The sequence below is a fragment of the Apteryx rowi genome, unplaced genomic scaffold (assembly GCF_003343035.1).
Source record: "Apteryx rowi isolate R43461 unplaced genomic scaffold, aptRow1 scaffold_436, whole genome shotgun sequence".
In the NCBI taxonomy this organism is placed as follows: Eukaryota; Metazoa; Chordata; class Aves; order Apterygiformes; family Apterygidae; genus Apteryx; species Apteryx rowi.
The window spans coordinates 645,347-658,070 of NW_020450690.1; the positions used below are offsets into that span (position 1 = coordinate 645,347).

The 12,724-nt window shown below is 35.8% G+C and overlaps 1 protein-coding gene across 7 annotated transcripts in view; it reads left to right on the forward strand.

Moving 5' to 3' along the window:
• The window catches only part of SNX29 (sorting nexin 29), a 158,866-nt gene that overhangs the window by 109,356 nt on the left and 36,786 nt on the right, over positions 1–12,724 (forward strand). For 5 of the 7 annotated variants that reach the window (XM_026076631.1, XM_026076630.1, XM_026076635.1 and 2 more), the window contains one exon: positions 11,668–11,807. In XM_026076631.1, coding sequence (XP_025932416.1) covers positions 11,668–11,807 — 140 coding nt within the window. Of the gene's footprint in view, positions 1–367; positions 3,459–11,667; positions 11,808–12,724 lie in introns of those variants that run through there. The other 2 variants (XR_003255306.1, XM_026076636.1) reach the window with 2 other exon arrangements.

A 12,724-nucleotide genomic window follows, 5' to 3' on the forward strand; every position in this document is an offset into this window, starting at 1 on the left:
TCAGTGTAGCTGCTTTTTATCAGCGTTTGGTGTGTTCACACAGTCCTGAAGATGCTGAAGTTATAGTCAGTCTTCAGGGTAACTGCCTTTTAGAATTAAAAGCTATAGAAGATAAAGATTTTATTGCAAATAAATGAAAAGGACAGAATATTGCTTATGTGTCCTATGCTTATAATGGCTGTTGTTTTTTTAAAAGTTTATCAAGTAAAGAGTTGTCTGGCAGTGTGTGTGTGTATATTTATATCTATTTATGTATATGAAGTCATATGAAGCCATTCAAATTACAGTTCTAACTTTAATGTTTTTGCTCTTAAGCTTTTCATATTATGCCATTGATGTGTAACCACTGTTTATTTCTTTGCCGTAGAAAGGTGCTCTACCATTTTGGGCCAGCAGGACTGGTCTTTTCAGAGATGAGTGTACTTTTAAAGCTGCTTTTTAGACCTGGTGATGAAGTTGCTAAACTTACCTTGGAAAGAGATAACAGAACGTGGTTGGAGGAGGAGAATGAGAAGACGAAGGTTCTTAAGGAAACCCTCCTGGTTTGGTGATGAGAAGCAAGGGAAGAGGCTTCCAGTCGTTCCACCACATAGGTCGAGGAAGCAGTGCTGCTTTGCATGATGCTTTGCTTACGGGTTGAGCAGTAAGCTGCCGCCAAGGGGAGCTATGGTTTGTGTTGCATTGGTCCTTTTTGGCTTAGAGATAGTCGCTAGGCCGCTCCATTTACGTGCATATTCTAGTACGGGATCCCCTGCTGCCTCTTTTCCTGTTGTTTTCCATTGTTTGTGCGGAAGGAAGTGTTCATATACCTGTACGTATCTAAGGTACGCTTCTGGATTGCAGATTTGCTTGTTAACTCCTGTGGAAATACTTCTCTGTGGGCGAGAGCTGCTATAGGGCTGAGGAAAGGAGAGAAGTGAATGAGTTGATGGGATAGGGATTTGAGAAAGGAAACTTCCCTTTTTTTCGTTTCTTTTTGGCAAGTGTTTTGAAACTGTATCCATTCACCCCTTAACTGATTGTCGGTTATCTGAATATGAAGTATATAAAGTGCTTATAGGATCTTTCATTATCTAGCACACTTTTCAATGCTTTTATCGTTTCGATGGAGAATCTAAAACAGATATATTTTTTCAGGGGATGCTAAATCATTTTTTATTAAGGTTATTCACATATGTAATAGAGAAATTTCTGCCTTCACCTGTGTTTGTCGTTAATCAGTCAAATTTGCAACAGAGAATGTAGTTCAAAATTCAATGCTTATTGTCCAATGCTCTCTTAATTTTAATATACTGTGTATTTTGCTGTTATGATGTGGTGAAGATGTGAGATGCAGCTGACTCACAGATGAGTAATTCTAGACTGACAAAAACGAGCTAAGACTAGTTGCTCTACTTAGGTTTGAAATTTTCTGCTTCTCTTTCAGATCTGTGTTCCTTCTTTTCCATCTTTATTACCGATCTAATAAATATCCTAGACCATCATAATAATAATAATACCAGTAATTCTAGACTGACATTAAGAATCATGGTATGGTTTAAAGGACTTAATTCACAAGTTGCGTGCATATGCCTGACATTAATTTTCTTGCCGTGATAGCAAATGTGATTCTAATGGTAAATGTACTGCCACTGTTTGAAATACATGTTTTAAAATAGGAAGTGTACCAATTTCTGTTTAGCTGGTAAATGGACAATAATAACAGGAATCCAGAATGCTTGAGAGAGGATGAGTCAAGAAGCTTGTCACTTTGCAAAATCTGAGGGAAGAAAGTCCTTTCGTGTTAGGCTTGTGTGTTTTTTGTGTCCTGATTCAGCAAAGCACTTCATTATGTCCTAAAATTTAAGTATGTGCTTAAGTCACACTGAAATCAAAAGTGCAGATATGTGTGCTTATGTACTTCATGGGTTTCAGTAGCTCATAGAAACTATCCCTCATCAGATTAGTTTGCCAGACTTGACCAGTGCCATGGTGAGCTGTGTTTTAGGAAGTCAGAGGAGAAATTAAAACTTCCAGCTCTTGCCTTAGGGGCAGTGGGTTAGATAATATTTCTTAGTACTAAGCTTTGATATCCAATGGCTTCAAATAGAGTTAGCAGAAAATTATGTCTCTCTGGTGGTTCATAATTAGAATACATTTATTAAAGGGGAAAAGCTTTGGAAATAAAAATCCTTAAGTTAAATTTTAATAATTTGGAGTTAAGGATTGCTTTCATCAATGCTTACTTGGTTTGATTTTTTGAATGATATATATGCTTAAATTCTACATTATTCTTGATTTTCAAAGTGAGATTTTAGCTTTCAACCCTTTTACATCATGGCATTATGGGGGAAGAATAATGTAATTTATACACTGTGCTGTTTGGACAATTGCTAGATAAAGAAAGAAAAATGTTGCAGTTCTATAACATCTCATGCTTCTTTTATGTATTCTAGTAGCCTTCTGGTATAAAATGAAAATATAAAAATACTTTTCTAAATGTATTTCTTACTGCGATGGTGATGCTAAATTATCAAGTTACCTGGATTAATAAATCTCCTTTCAGGGAGACCTAATCAAGGAAACATAATTTTGGAAATAAAACTAAAACTTCCTTTCTCTGAATCTGAAATTATTTTACCTACTTATTTCTTTCTTTCTGTACCAATCAATATGCTTGTTTTTTTCCCTGAAATTTATTCTTTTATACATATCAGTAAATTCTAGTCTTCTTTGCTCTACAGCTTTTTGAGGGGCTGCTAATGCTAAATATACTCAGTGTTCTTTTTAAAAGTGGAGAAAACTAAATATTAAATACTTCAGAGCATGCTAAATGCTGGAGAGAGATTTTCTGCACAAAAAATCTGTTTTTCCGCATTGTACTATGTAAAATATCTTTACATGAAGGCACTATAAATAATGTGTAGTGGAAATCAATATTTCTCACTCATTTAGGTTTTTTTTTGAAAATAGAATTCTCCCATCACGGTGTAACTCAAAGGATTTCTATTAAAGGGGCATCTAGTCTTTTGGGTGGAAATAAAGTTCAAAGACCATCTTGTATCTCACTGTTGGCATTTGGAGTGGTAAACTGATGTATTAATGAAGTGGTCTGATTTTGGGAAATCCCACATTTACTGCTTGACCTGGGGATCTTGCTATAGGCTGAAGTTTTCTGTTGTTGCTTTTTAGTTAACAGTTGATTCCTGGACTAGCTGACAAATTGACACATGGCTCACGTATTCCTTTTTGGATTTTTTTTTTTAATTTTGTTTTTCTTGGCGTGGGGGAGGGGGGTTAGCCTTTTGTATGGATGCTATTACTAGATTGAAAATGTTGGGTTTCTTAAGAAACTTATTTGGTTCCAGGATTCTTAAAATGCCTAAACCAATTTAGAGAGGTACTAGGCATAATTTGACCAAGATTTACTACTTTGGGACAGAGTGTCTATTGTTTTGATAGGCCTGAGAAGTTCCCACTGTCCAAACACACTTTTATATATATACTAATGTGCTTGTGCTCTGGGCCTGCCTAGAGGATGTAGAGATAGCAATATTGTATTCTAAGAAAGCATGGACAAAACCTTAGCACAACTAGGTAGTCACGACAGTCATACATAAACGAACCTGTTACTCAAAGTAAAAGGTACGATTTTTTCGGAAATCAGTGTTTGAAAAACCCCATGCTTGCCAGGCACAGGTTGAGCATGCAGCTCTTCTGGCTACCTGAGATGGCTGGCACAGCTACAAGCAACCGTTTCTGTGCTGAACAGGTAGTCTGCCCTGAGCAGCCCTGTGGAGGAGGTGCAGGCGGCACCCCAAGTCCACTCAGTTAGAAATGCTAATGGAAACGTTGCATTTCTCCCCTTGTGCCAGGTGCAGGGGATCGACAGGACACGTCTGTGCTGGACTGAACTTGGATTGGCAGCAATTCCTCCTTAAATAACTTTACTGTAAGGATTACTTTCTTTCTGGTGTCATTGAAGTGAAGCCATAGCTGGTGATGGAAACGCATCAACTGTTTTAGTAGGAGAAGCACAAAGTAATAATTATAATTATGTAGTAAATCTCTGTTTAAGGAAAGATAGATTTCTTTCAGAAACTGACAGTTCCTTGATTTCTTCCTTGTATCTCATCCTCTTGAATTCCTGTTTGTTCCACTGAAAGTAAATGTGCAAAAAAATCTCACAGGGGGACGGCTATTTATAAACTGGCAATCTTATGTGTTATTTCTTTTATGTATGTACTTCATTACGTAGTATCTCGTTTTGTTGTGTACTCCTAGCTTGATCCTGCCGTACAGAAATTGATGTTCCAAGTAGGATTGAAATTTTAAAGGAGTATCATTTCAATGATTTTTGAGATGATTTTGGTGTAATTTGGCAGTGTTCAGTACATCTAGTAGTGGTAACTGTATGTACTGCCGTAAAACTGTTTAATGATGCACTAGTTCCTGAAGGATATATGTGGATGGGTGTATTCATGTCATGTTTCATTGAGATCTTTGCAAAGATGTCAATTAGCCTATCAATCTGCAAAAATTGATACTTGTTATCTAGCTATTCTTTTTCACGAAACAGTTTTAGAATGACTCAACAATTTAATGTTTAATTAGGTCCCATTTAAGCCTCAGATTTCCAACTTCATTTTGAGGTTAACAATTTGGTGTCTTGTAAGATAATTTTGTTAAGACTGAACGACCAACATAGTGAGAAATATTAGGCCACACTAAAATAACCTTGTTTTATTTTTGTGTTTACAGGTTCATCTTTTAATAATACTATTGTCAGCTGTATTTAGGAAGGGATTCATTGTATGATATCACAGAGGCTGGTACAGCTCTCATTAAAGTCCAAAGCAGGGTTTGCTTTGATTTTTAAGTGGAGCTGGACTGAGCTCTGAATTGAGTTTTTTTCAGTGCCAGCAACAGGAGTTTGGTTAAATGATAAACAGTGGTAAGAACATCTTAAGCAGTGCCTTTTGTGTTGATTGCAGCAGCACCAAACCCAGAGTATAGAAGGGTTTTATCTGTCCCTAAATCAAGGCAGGTTACCATGGCAATCGTACTCTTTTTCAACTGCTCATGAAAAATGTTTGAAACATCCTAAGTGAGCTGTCCCATTAATAATGAAGAATATCAATGTTTAGCCATCTGTTACATATGTGTATGTGAAAGGCCAGCAATAGTCTGAAACAATTCAAATTGCAAGTTGGAATGAACTCTGCCTGTAATGAAAAATTGCAAAGTAGAGTAACATAAAATATTATAGTATGTCACATGCTACATTTTACTTTTATAATTTAACATCATCTGCTAATATCTGTTGAGAGTCCATCAAGATTTCCATTATATATTCTCATTTTTAGAAATTTGTAATTCGATATTAGCATTTTGCTGTGGGCAGAAACTTGGCAAACTCTCAGTCAAAAAGATAGTTTCATAAAATATTTTGGGAGACATTAGTTTCAGATTAAACAATGAGAATGAAATACTTTCCCCAGATGTGTTTTGACGCTTCTGCAATCAGAGGCAATTTTGCTTGTTAGCTGAAATTCTGTGGACTCTTAATCAAAAATATATGCTTTGAGGCTGTGGTTAGAAAATAATTTTGAAAGTGGTTTGTGCAGAAACTGCAGTAGCTTTATTTTTCAGAAAACTAGTGCCTACAAATTGAAGGTGTGTACTGGTATGCTGAGTCTGCATTAACAATTTGTGTATAGTATGAGTGTATTCTGCATAAATCAGTGCTAAATATATCCAAGATGCCCTACAGAGGTATATCAGAATCTGTCTATATTTTTATACAACTGAATCCCTCTGGTATGTATTAGCCTTTCTTTTAGCAGGGGAAGAGAGACTCTTAATCAAATAGGAAGGGCAGTAGACTATGGTTAGAGGCAATGTACCCCTTCAAGTACTGGTTCCTTTCCTATGCACAGGATATTCATGGATTGTTAGTCAGGCGGCGCTGACTAGGTGAGACTTCCTCTTTGGTCAATGCAGAGCTAGTTTCCAGGTACAGAATTAGTTGGTTTCAACATCCCTCTGCTCCATTGCTTATGTTAAAGCATTCTTCTTGCTGTTCAAAGTTATATTTCAAACAATTTTTTTTTCCTGGTTTATCAGGTGAACTATGAGTGTATCTTGCTGGTTTTCAGGGAAGACAACTGGTGAAATTTCTACTGGTTGATGAGTAGAGGAGAAAAAGAATGAGGAACCTGGTAGGGTTTTTGATTTTACAAAGAGTGGCACTGGATGTCAATAAACAGTCCCTCAACTGAGGGCATAGGCGCTCCAAAGAGTTTATCTTTTAAATTGAAAAGAAATCTTAAATCTTTGAAAGCTGAGCCTCTGACTTTTTTAGATGCTCTTTGCCCCTTATAGTGTAGTAGGACCAAGGATTAGACTAAATCATGAATAGAGTAGGAGGTATTTACAAGACTTACATTAGTTCAGGTTTGGTTGGGAACGGTCTATCTACTGCTGGACCCAATTAAGAGAACTGAAAGGGGGGAGTCAGCCTTTATTTTTAAGATTAATAAAACTGTAGCCAGTTGTTGAAAACACTTCATGGAAAGATTTGCAGAAACAGCATGTAGGACCTGTCTCAGGAAAGCGCTTAAAAACACGTGCTTCCAAACTGGTTATGGAAGGATCAAGTATGTTCTATACTGCAAATGTAGAAAAACCTATTATAGAACAGTCTGTTTTTCTGTAATGATGTCAAACTGTGTATGATTAGTCTCCTATTAACACTTACAGTTCTTGAAAGTATAGGAACCAAATAAAAATGCATACTGCTGCTTTTAGTGCCTTTTTTGGTATGTATTTTTGGAAAAAAAAATCTTTGCTGCAATTATTCAAAAATTCATTTTCATAGCCGGATTTGAAAACAGAATCTACAGCTGTCTGTCCACAGCAAACGCCTGCGAATGAAGTTAAAAAAAATCAAAAACAAACACCCCCACCCTCCCCACAGACATACATGATAAAGGCAGGTAAAACTTCCCTGCAATTAAAAAGGCTTTTTGAGGCCTTTATGAAGCAAAAAGAAAAAAGAGAAAAAAACATCTTCAGCATCTTTTGGATTCTAATTTGATTTGATTGTTCAAACCAACAATACCCATTCTATTTGCCTTTGACCTGTGGCATCAATACCCACTCATTTGTAAGAGCAGGACTCCTTTTGGAACCATATAAGACAAAGTGCGCATTTATTTATGACTGTTGCTTTATCGTTCCATATTTGCATTGATTTTCATAAAAACTAAACCATATAATCTAATCTTTAATACTGTTAAACTGTAGGTTGCAAAAGTTTATGTAGTTGCAATTTAGACAAAATTACTTTGAGTTCAAAATCCACACAGATCAAGCAAATGGTAAGTACATGAATCTGTATATTAAATCTTAAGATCTTTTTGCTGTTTGCTGTGTAAATAGATACATGCATGTGCAGATATATATTCAGAGATATAATCACATACAATCCCCGAAGTTAGGTGCTAAAATGTTTTTTGTCTCACTGATGTAAATCCAAATGAGAATCTTTCCCTTTAGTTTTTGCTCATAAATAAGAACATCACTTAGCAGTCAGAATATTAAATACTAAGTATATTTCAGTTGTAGATAACTGGGCCCAAAAAGTGTGACAGTTACCTTTTTATAATTTGAGACTAAAAAAATTGGCCAGGCTCTCTGAAACAGTTGTCTTCTTCCATTATCAATTATTATATTTACAACCTTCTGACAAAAACTCTGTATACTAATGCTACTTGGCAGTAACAACTGTATAGCAAAATAACTCCTCTGAGTGGCAGCCCGATGTTGGAAGACGGACATATTATGACAAAGTGCAGATCATTTTGACTTTGCTTTATATTACTTCTGCTAAGGATGGTGGGCCTTAGTATATGGTACAGAATTTCATGGTAGATCATCCAGTGTTTGTTTTAGAGATCAAGTTTATAGCAGGCTAAAACTGCATTCTTAGTTGTGTTCAGACTGAGTGTGATTTTTGAGAATTTTTATATTTCACTCAAATAAATGGCAGAAAAATAATTGTATCATAAGCACTAATGTGATTGGCTATAAACAGCAAAAATGCATTCCCCCAGCATGTTGTGGTATCTGCAGCATTTTTAATTAGAAAACTACTTTGTGCAGTTATTATCTTTAATTAATGAGATTCTTTATGTTAATATAATGGATGGACAGTACCTGCATTCAGCATTTGGCTCATATGTTTATAATGCAAAGTATTTTTGCCTGTGAAAGAAAATATATTTGTCTAAATACATGTGCAGTATGAGTCAGTCTAGAAGAAAGTGACTTCTGCAGAAGAGCAAATTTTAATATAGTTGCCAATGATTTCACTAAAAATACTGTTGCTGAGGATTTGTGACCAAAAAACATAAAAACTGAAGAAGTGCTGACAAATGTGGTGCTTCAAAATGGAAGTTTTCTTGGGGGCTTGGCAAAGCTCCTCAATTGAAGTAATAAAAGCAGAATCAAGAAGGCGCAGTGGGGGGACGACCTCTTCTTTGGCGTGGTGATGAGTTAAGGCTTTGTCTGCGTTAGCAAGACATGGGAGCGGATTTGTGGGCCAGAGCAACGCTCCTCGCACCTCCGTTACATGCAGCTGGGGAAAGCTGGGCTGTGGGGAGGAATTGCTTCTAATTCAGACTGGTCCCATAGGCCAGCCAACCCCGTTACTTGTGTGGTTAACGCTTGCAGGACCAAAGCTGTTCCGCACACCATGTCTTCTCCTCCAAGGTCTCCTCTGTGAGTACTCCGTGACTTGCCTCATGCAGGTGATGGGAGCAAATTAGCGTCCCTACTACTGTGACCTCTTAGGTGGTGATGTGGTACTTGAAATGCTTTGAGCGAAAAGAAGGCAAATTGAGCTAGTCAAAGAATGCAGTAGGATCAAAAATCTTAGTGAAAAGAGGAAAAATAATACAATCAGTGTTAGTCAAAGCAGACCTGTACTAGACCTACTTTTTATTTGTTATGAGTGTTCCACTTCATTCTAATATGATGTATCTCCACATATTAAAATTTTTTACTTTAACATTTCTCAACAGCTTGTGTAGACTTCTGTTCAGCATATTTGTCCAGACTTCCTCAGTGCAGCGGGACACCGAGCAAGCTGGTGCTCTGCTGGGTCTGAGGAGTAACTGTGCTCAAATTGTGGAGTGCTGGGTGAGGGACACTGTGGCATGAGTCGCCTGGAGTGGCAATAATGCAGAATTTTTTGATAAAATATCACTTTCTAAGAATTTTCAGAAATTTTTTTTTTAGTAAATTCAATTAATTCCAGAGTCATTTGCTGCAAAATTTTTTGGGGATGTCGGGGTGTGTGTATGTGTAGTAAACTGGTGCTGAAGAACTATGTGATGAAAGGAAAGAAATAGCAAACTGTGTAATACACGTTTTTTTTTCTTCATACTGATCTAATTTTTACATGTATTAATTTAAAACTGGAATGTCAAACATGGTTGGATGTCCTTGCAAGTTCACATTTAGAAAATATGAAAAATGTGTTTGTATGTATTTTGGAATTTTTAAAATTTATTAAATAGCACACACACTGCCTAACTTTTTGAAGCCTGCAAGTAAGAATGCCTTCAGAAATTACACGTTATTAAACCTCACATGCGGATAAGACAATACAATAGAAAACAATACAATACAATAACAAAAATTGGGCTATTTTTAGTATACAGGGTTTATATTGTACCTTTATATGTACATTGCTGTTTATGACTTGGGAAAAGAAAAATATTAGGAAGATGGTGTGTGTTTGTTTAAATATTTTACTGTGGAAAACAGGATCTGTGAAGTATAAGCACAGTGGTGGGAGTCCTGCTGTAGAGAAAACTACAGCAGATTCTGTGAATTTAACCATTTTTCTTAACATTTGGGTAAAACGCTGACTTAATTGAATTCAGAGGATAATTTGTCCCTGATTTCAGTGGAACCATAATTATGTCCTCTGTTGTTTTGCTGCTAGGCATAGATACTTCAATAGTGAAAATGTTGCCCACTTGTGAAAGGCTTTTCTAAGCCAAGGCTTTGGTTAGACTGGATGAATTGCTGCACTGATGGAAAATTTTTAAAATTCCTAAATGTAAACATTGTCTATCTGCTTATCAGACAGAAAATATATGTTGTAGCTAAAAGTAAGCTTATTTAAAAGAATAAGTTTTTGTAGAATATAAGCCGTGGTTGCCAGTATTTGCAAATGTACTTTAGTTAACATTGGTAGATCTTTCTTTATTCTTTTTTCTTTTTTCCATGAATTTAAATTACTACTTTGAGAAATATCATTCAGAATCTTTTCTCATTTTCTTCTGTCTACTAAAAATATTGCCATCCTGCTTATCTCTCCAAAGGAGAGATAAGAGCAGAATGAGTAACGTCAGTAAGGGTTCTAGGAATGCTAGAACAAGCTTCCTGAGTTGAATGGATCTTCCCTGCTTTGATACTGAGTTAGTGTGTTCCACCTAAAAAAGGAATAGTCTTCAAACTTGCGTCATGTGCATGGCAGCGTGGCTTGAACCTTTACTTTTTAATACATTGAAATTATCTGGTGTCACGTCAAAAGTTTATTTTTTTGCTGGTGTTTTGTGGGTTTGTTGTGTGTTTTGTTTTTGTTTTTTGTTTTGTTTTTGCAAGGTACCAGGACTTTTTTCAACAATATTTCTTGCATACATTAGTAATACAGGTTGTACAGACACATTTTATAGATGATAATCTTCCTTTGAAAGCTGTAATTATCTAATAACTATTTTGGCTTCATGCCTAAAAACATACTCCAAAATTTAAAGTAGGTGGTCAGAATGCCTGCACTTCTGAGATAAAGCTCATTGCTTGTAGCACGAACCAGTCAGCATCTGCTTTCACTGTGACCCTGTAGCAATCTCACATTAGTGTGATGTGTGTGTGCACTTTATATTAGAGTTCACTGTAATTATGATTCTTCACATGAAGAAGTTAAATGTGTGCTGTTTATACAGTTATTCCCATGTTTCAGGGCCCGTATAGTGTAAAATCCTGAGGATATAGGAACTTAAAAAACTTCTATGAGAGTTGTGATATAGTCTTTAAAATACCATCTACTGTGTGAAAACTCAACAAAATAATAATTTATTAATATAATAGATAAAGCTGGAGAAATATGAATCCATTCTGGAATTTGTGTACGCAGCCTCTGAAATGTATGAGTTGTGAAGAAATTGAGGGAATGATGGATCACTCTTTCCTTCTGTGAAGTCTAGTAATTCTGGATCTCAGAAGGAGTTGCAAAATTGTTATGCCACTGAAGGAGACCTTGCGAAGGTCACAGGACTTTGAGTTCTACTGTTCATCGAAGTATTTGGTCCATAGGGGAAACCCTCTTGCTGCCAAGGGGAGAAGTCAGCATCATGTCAGTGGATACTTTGTGAAATGGGGTTTTATTTGTTATTAGGTTACATGGTTTTTCTTTTACCTCTAAAAATTATAGAGTCAAGAAGGTGTTTTTTTTTTTTTTTTTTTTTTACATTTTGCCAATGTGTTTCTTTAGCTATAATAAGCATAGATCATAAAAAATCAATTCTGAGGTTTATTAGGACTGTTTACTGACATTATAGAATGGAAAAAACATTCTTTGCACCACTTATATTTTTTCCCTTCTATTTTTAGGATGCAAAGTTTGTAGAAGAGAGGCGCAAGCAGCTACAAAATTACCTAAGGAATGTAATGAACAAAATTATTCAAACTGTACCAGAATTCACAGCCAGTCCCAAAAAAGAGACTCTTATTCAGCTGATGCCCTTTTTTGTGTAAGTATCTGTCAAGTAGATGTGCAGTAGTCAACAATATATGAGCCTTTTTCTTTGCAATTTATTTTAAAATATAATGCCAACATCTCCAAAGTCTCCTAAACAGCATTTTTTTATAGAAGTAACCTGTTAAAATTTTAAGTGTTTTTTTCATGTTTAAAGGAATGTATGATGCACATGTTGTAATTTTTTTATTTAAATGGTGGTTTTGAACAAAAATCACTGTGTAAAGCTTTCTTAAGCATCTAAGTGACCTAGAAATCTGCATAAATGGATATTCTTGATGCATTAGGTATTTTCAGATTTGTTTTATTAGCGTTTTTTCAGTTTATTGTTTTGTTTTTGCTGGTGGGGCTGTGTGTTTTGTTTTTAGTTTCATTTTTTGGGTGGGGGGATGAGGGTAGGTCACTATTAGGGTACTTATCAAATTAAGAAATCAAGGGGTCAAGTCTGCTGATGTGTTTCCTTATTACAAGGCTGTACAAGTTATGTATAGATTTGACACACTTTCATAGTAGGCCATTATATTAAACCTGCAATCCACAAGTCACTGCAAAAATGCTGCAGTTCATTTTGTTCTCTGAACATTAGGGGGGCAATTCAGAAGAGAAGATACATTTGCAACTGAATTTTCACCTCAAATAATTTTTGCTGTTTCTGTCCCGTGATATTTAATTTTAAGATGGTTAAATATATCTGTGTGAAGTAGTGTACTAATAATTTCTTGTCAACCTCATTTCATGATTTGCTCTTTTAAATATAGAGCAGGAAAATAAATTCTGAATGGTGTCCACATAGAGGACAGCGCTATTTAAATGCCTATCTATGGTTAATTATGACTGATTATCCTGAGTTTTCCACATGGACAAGTGGTAAAGCAAAATAAAATTTTTAGGTTGAGGCTCTCTAGTTCTTCC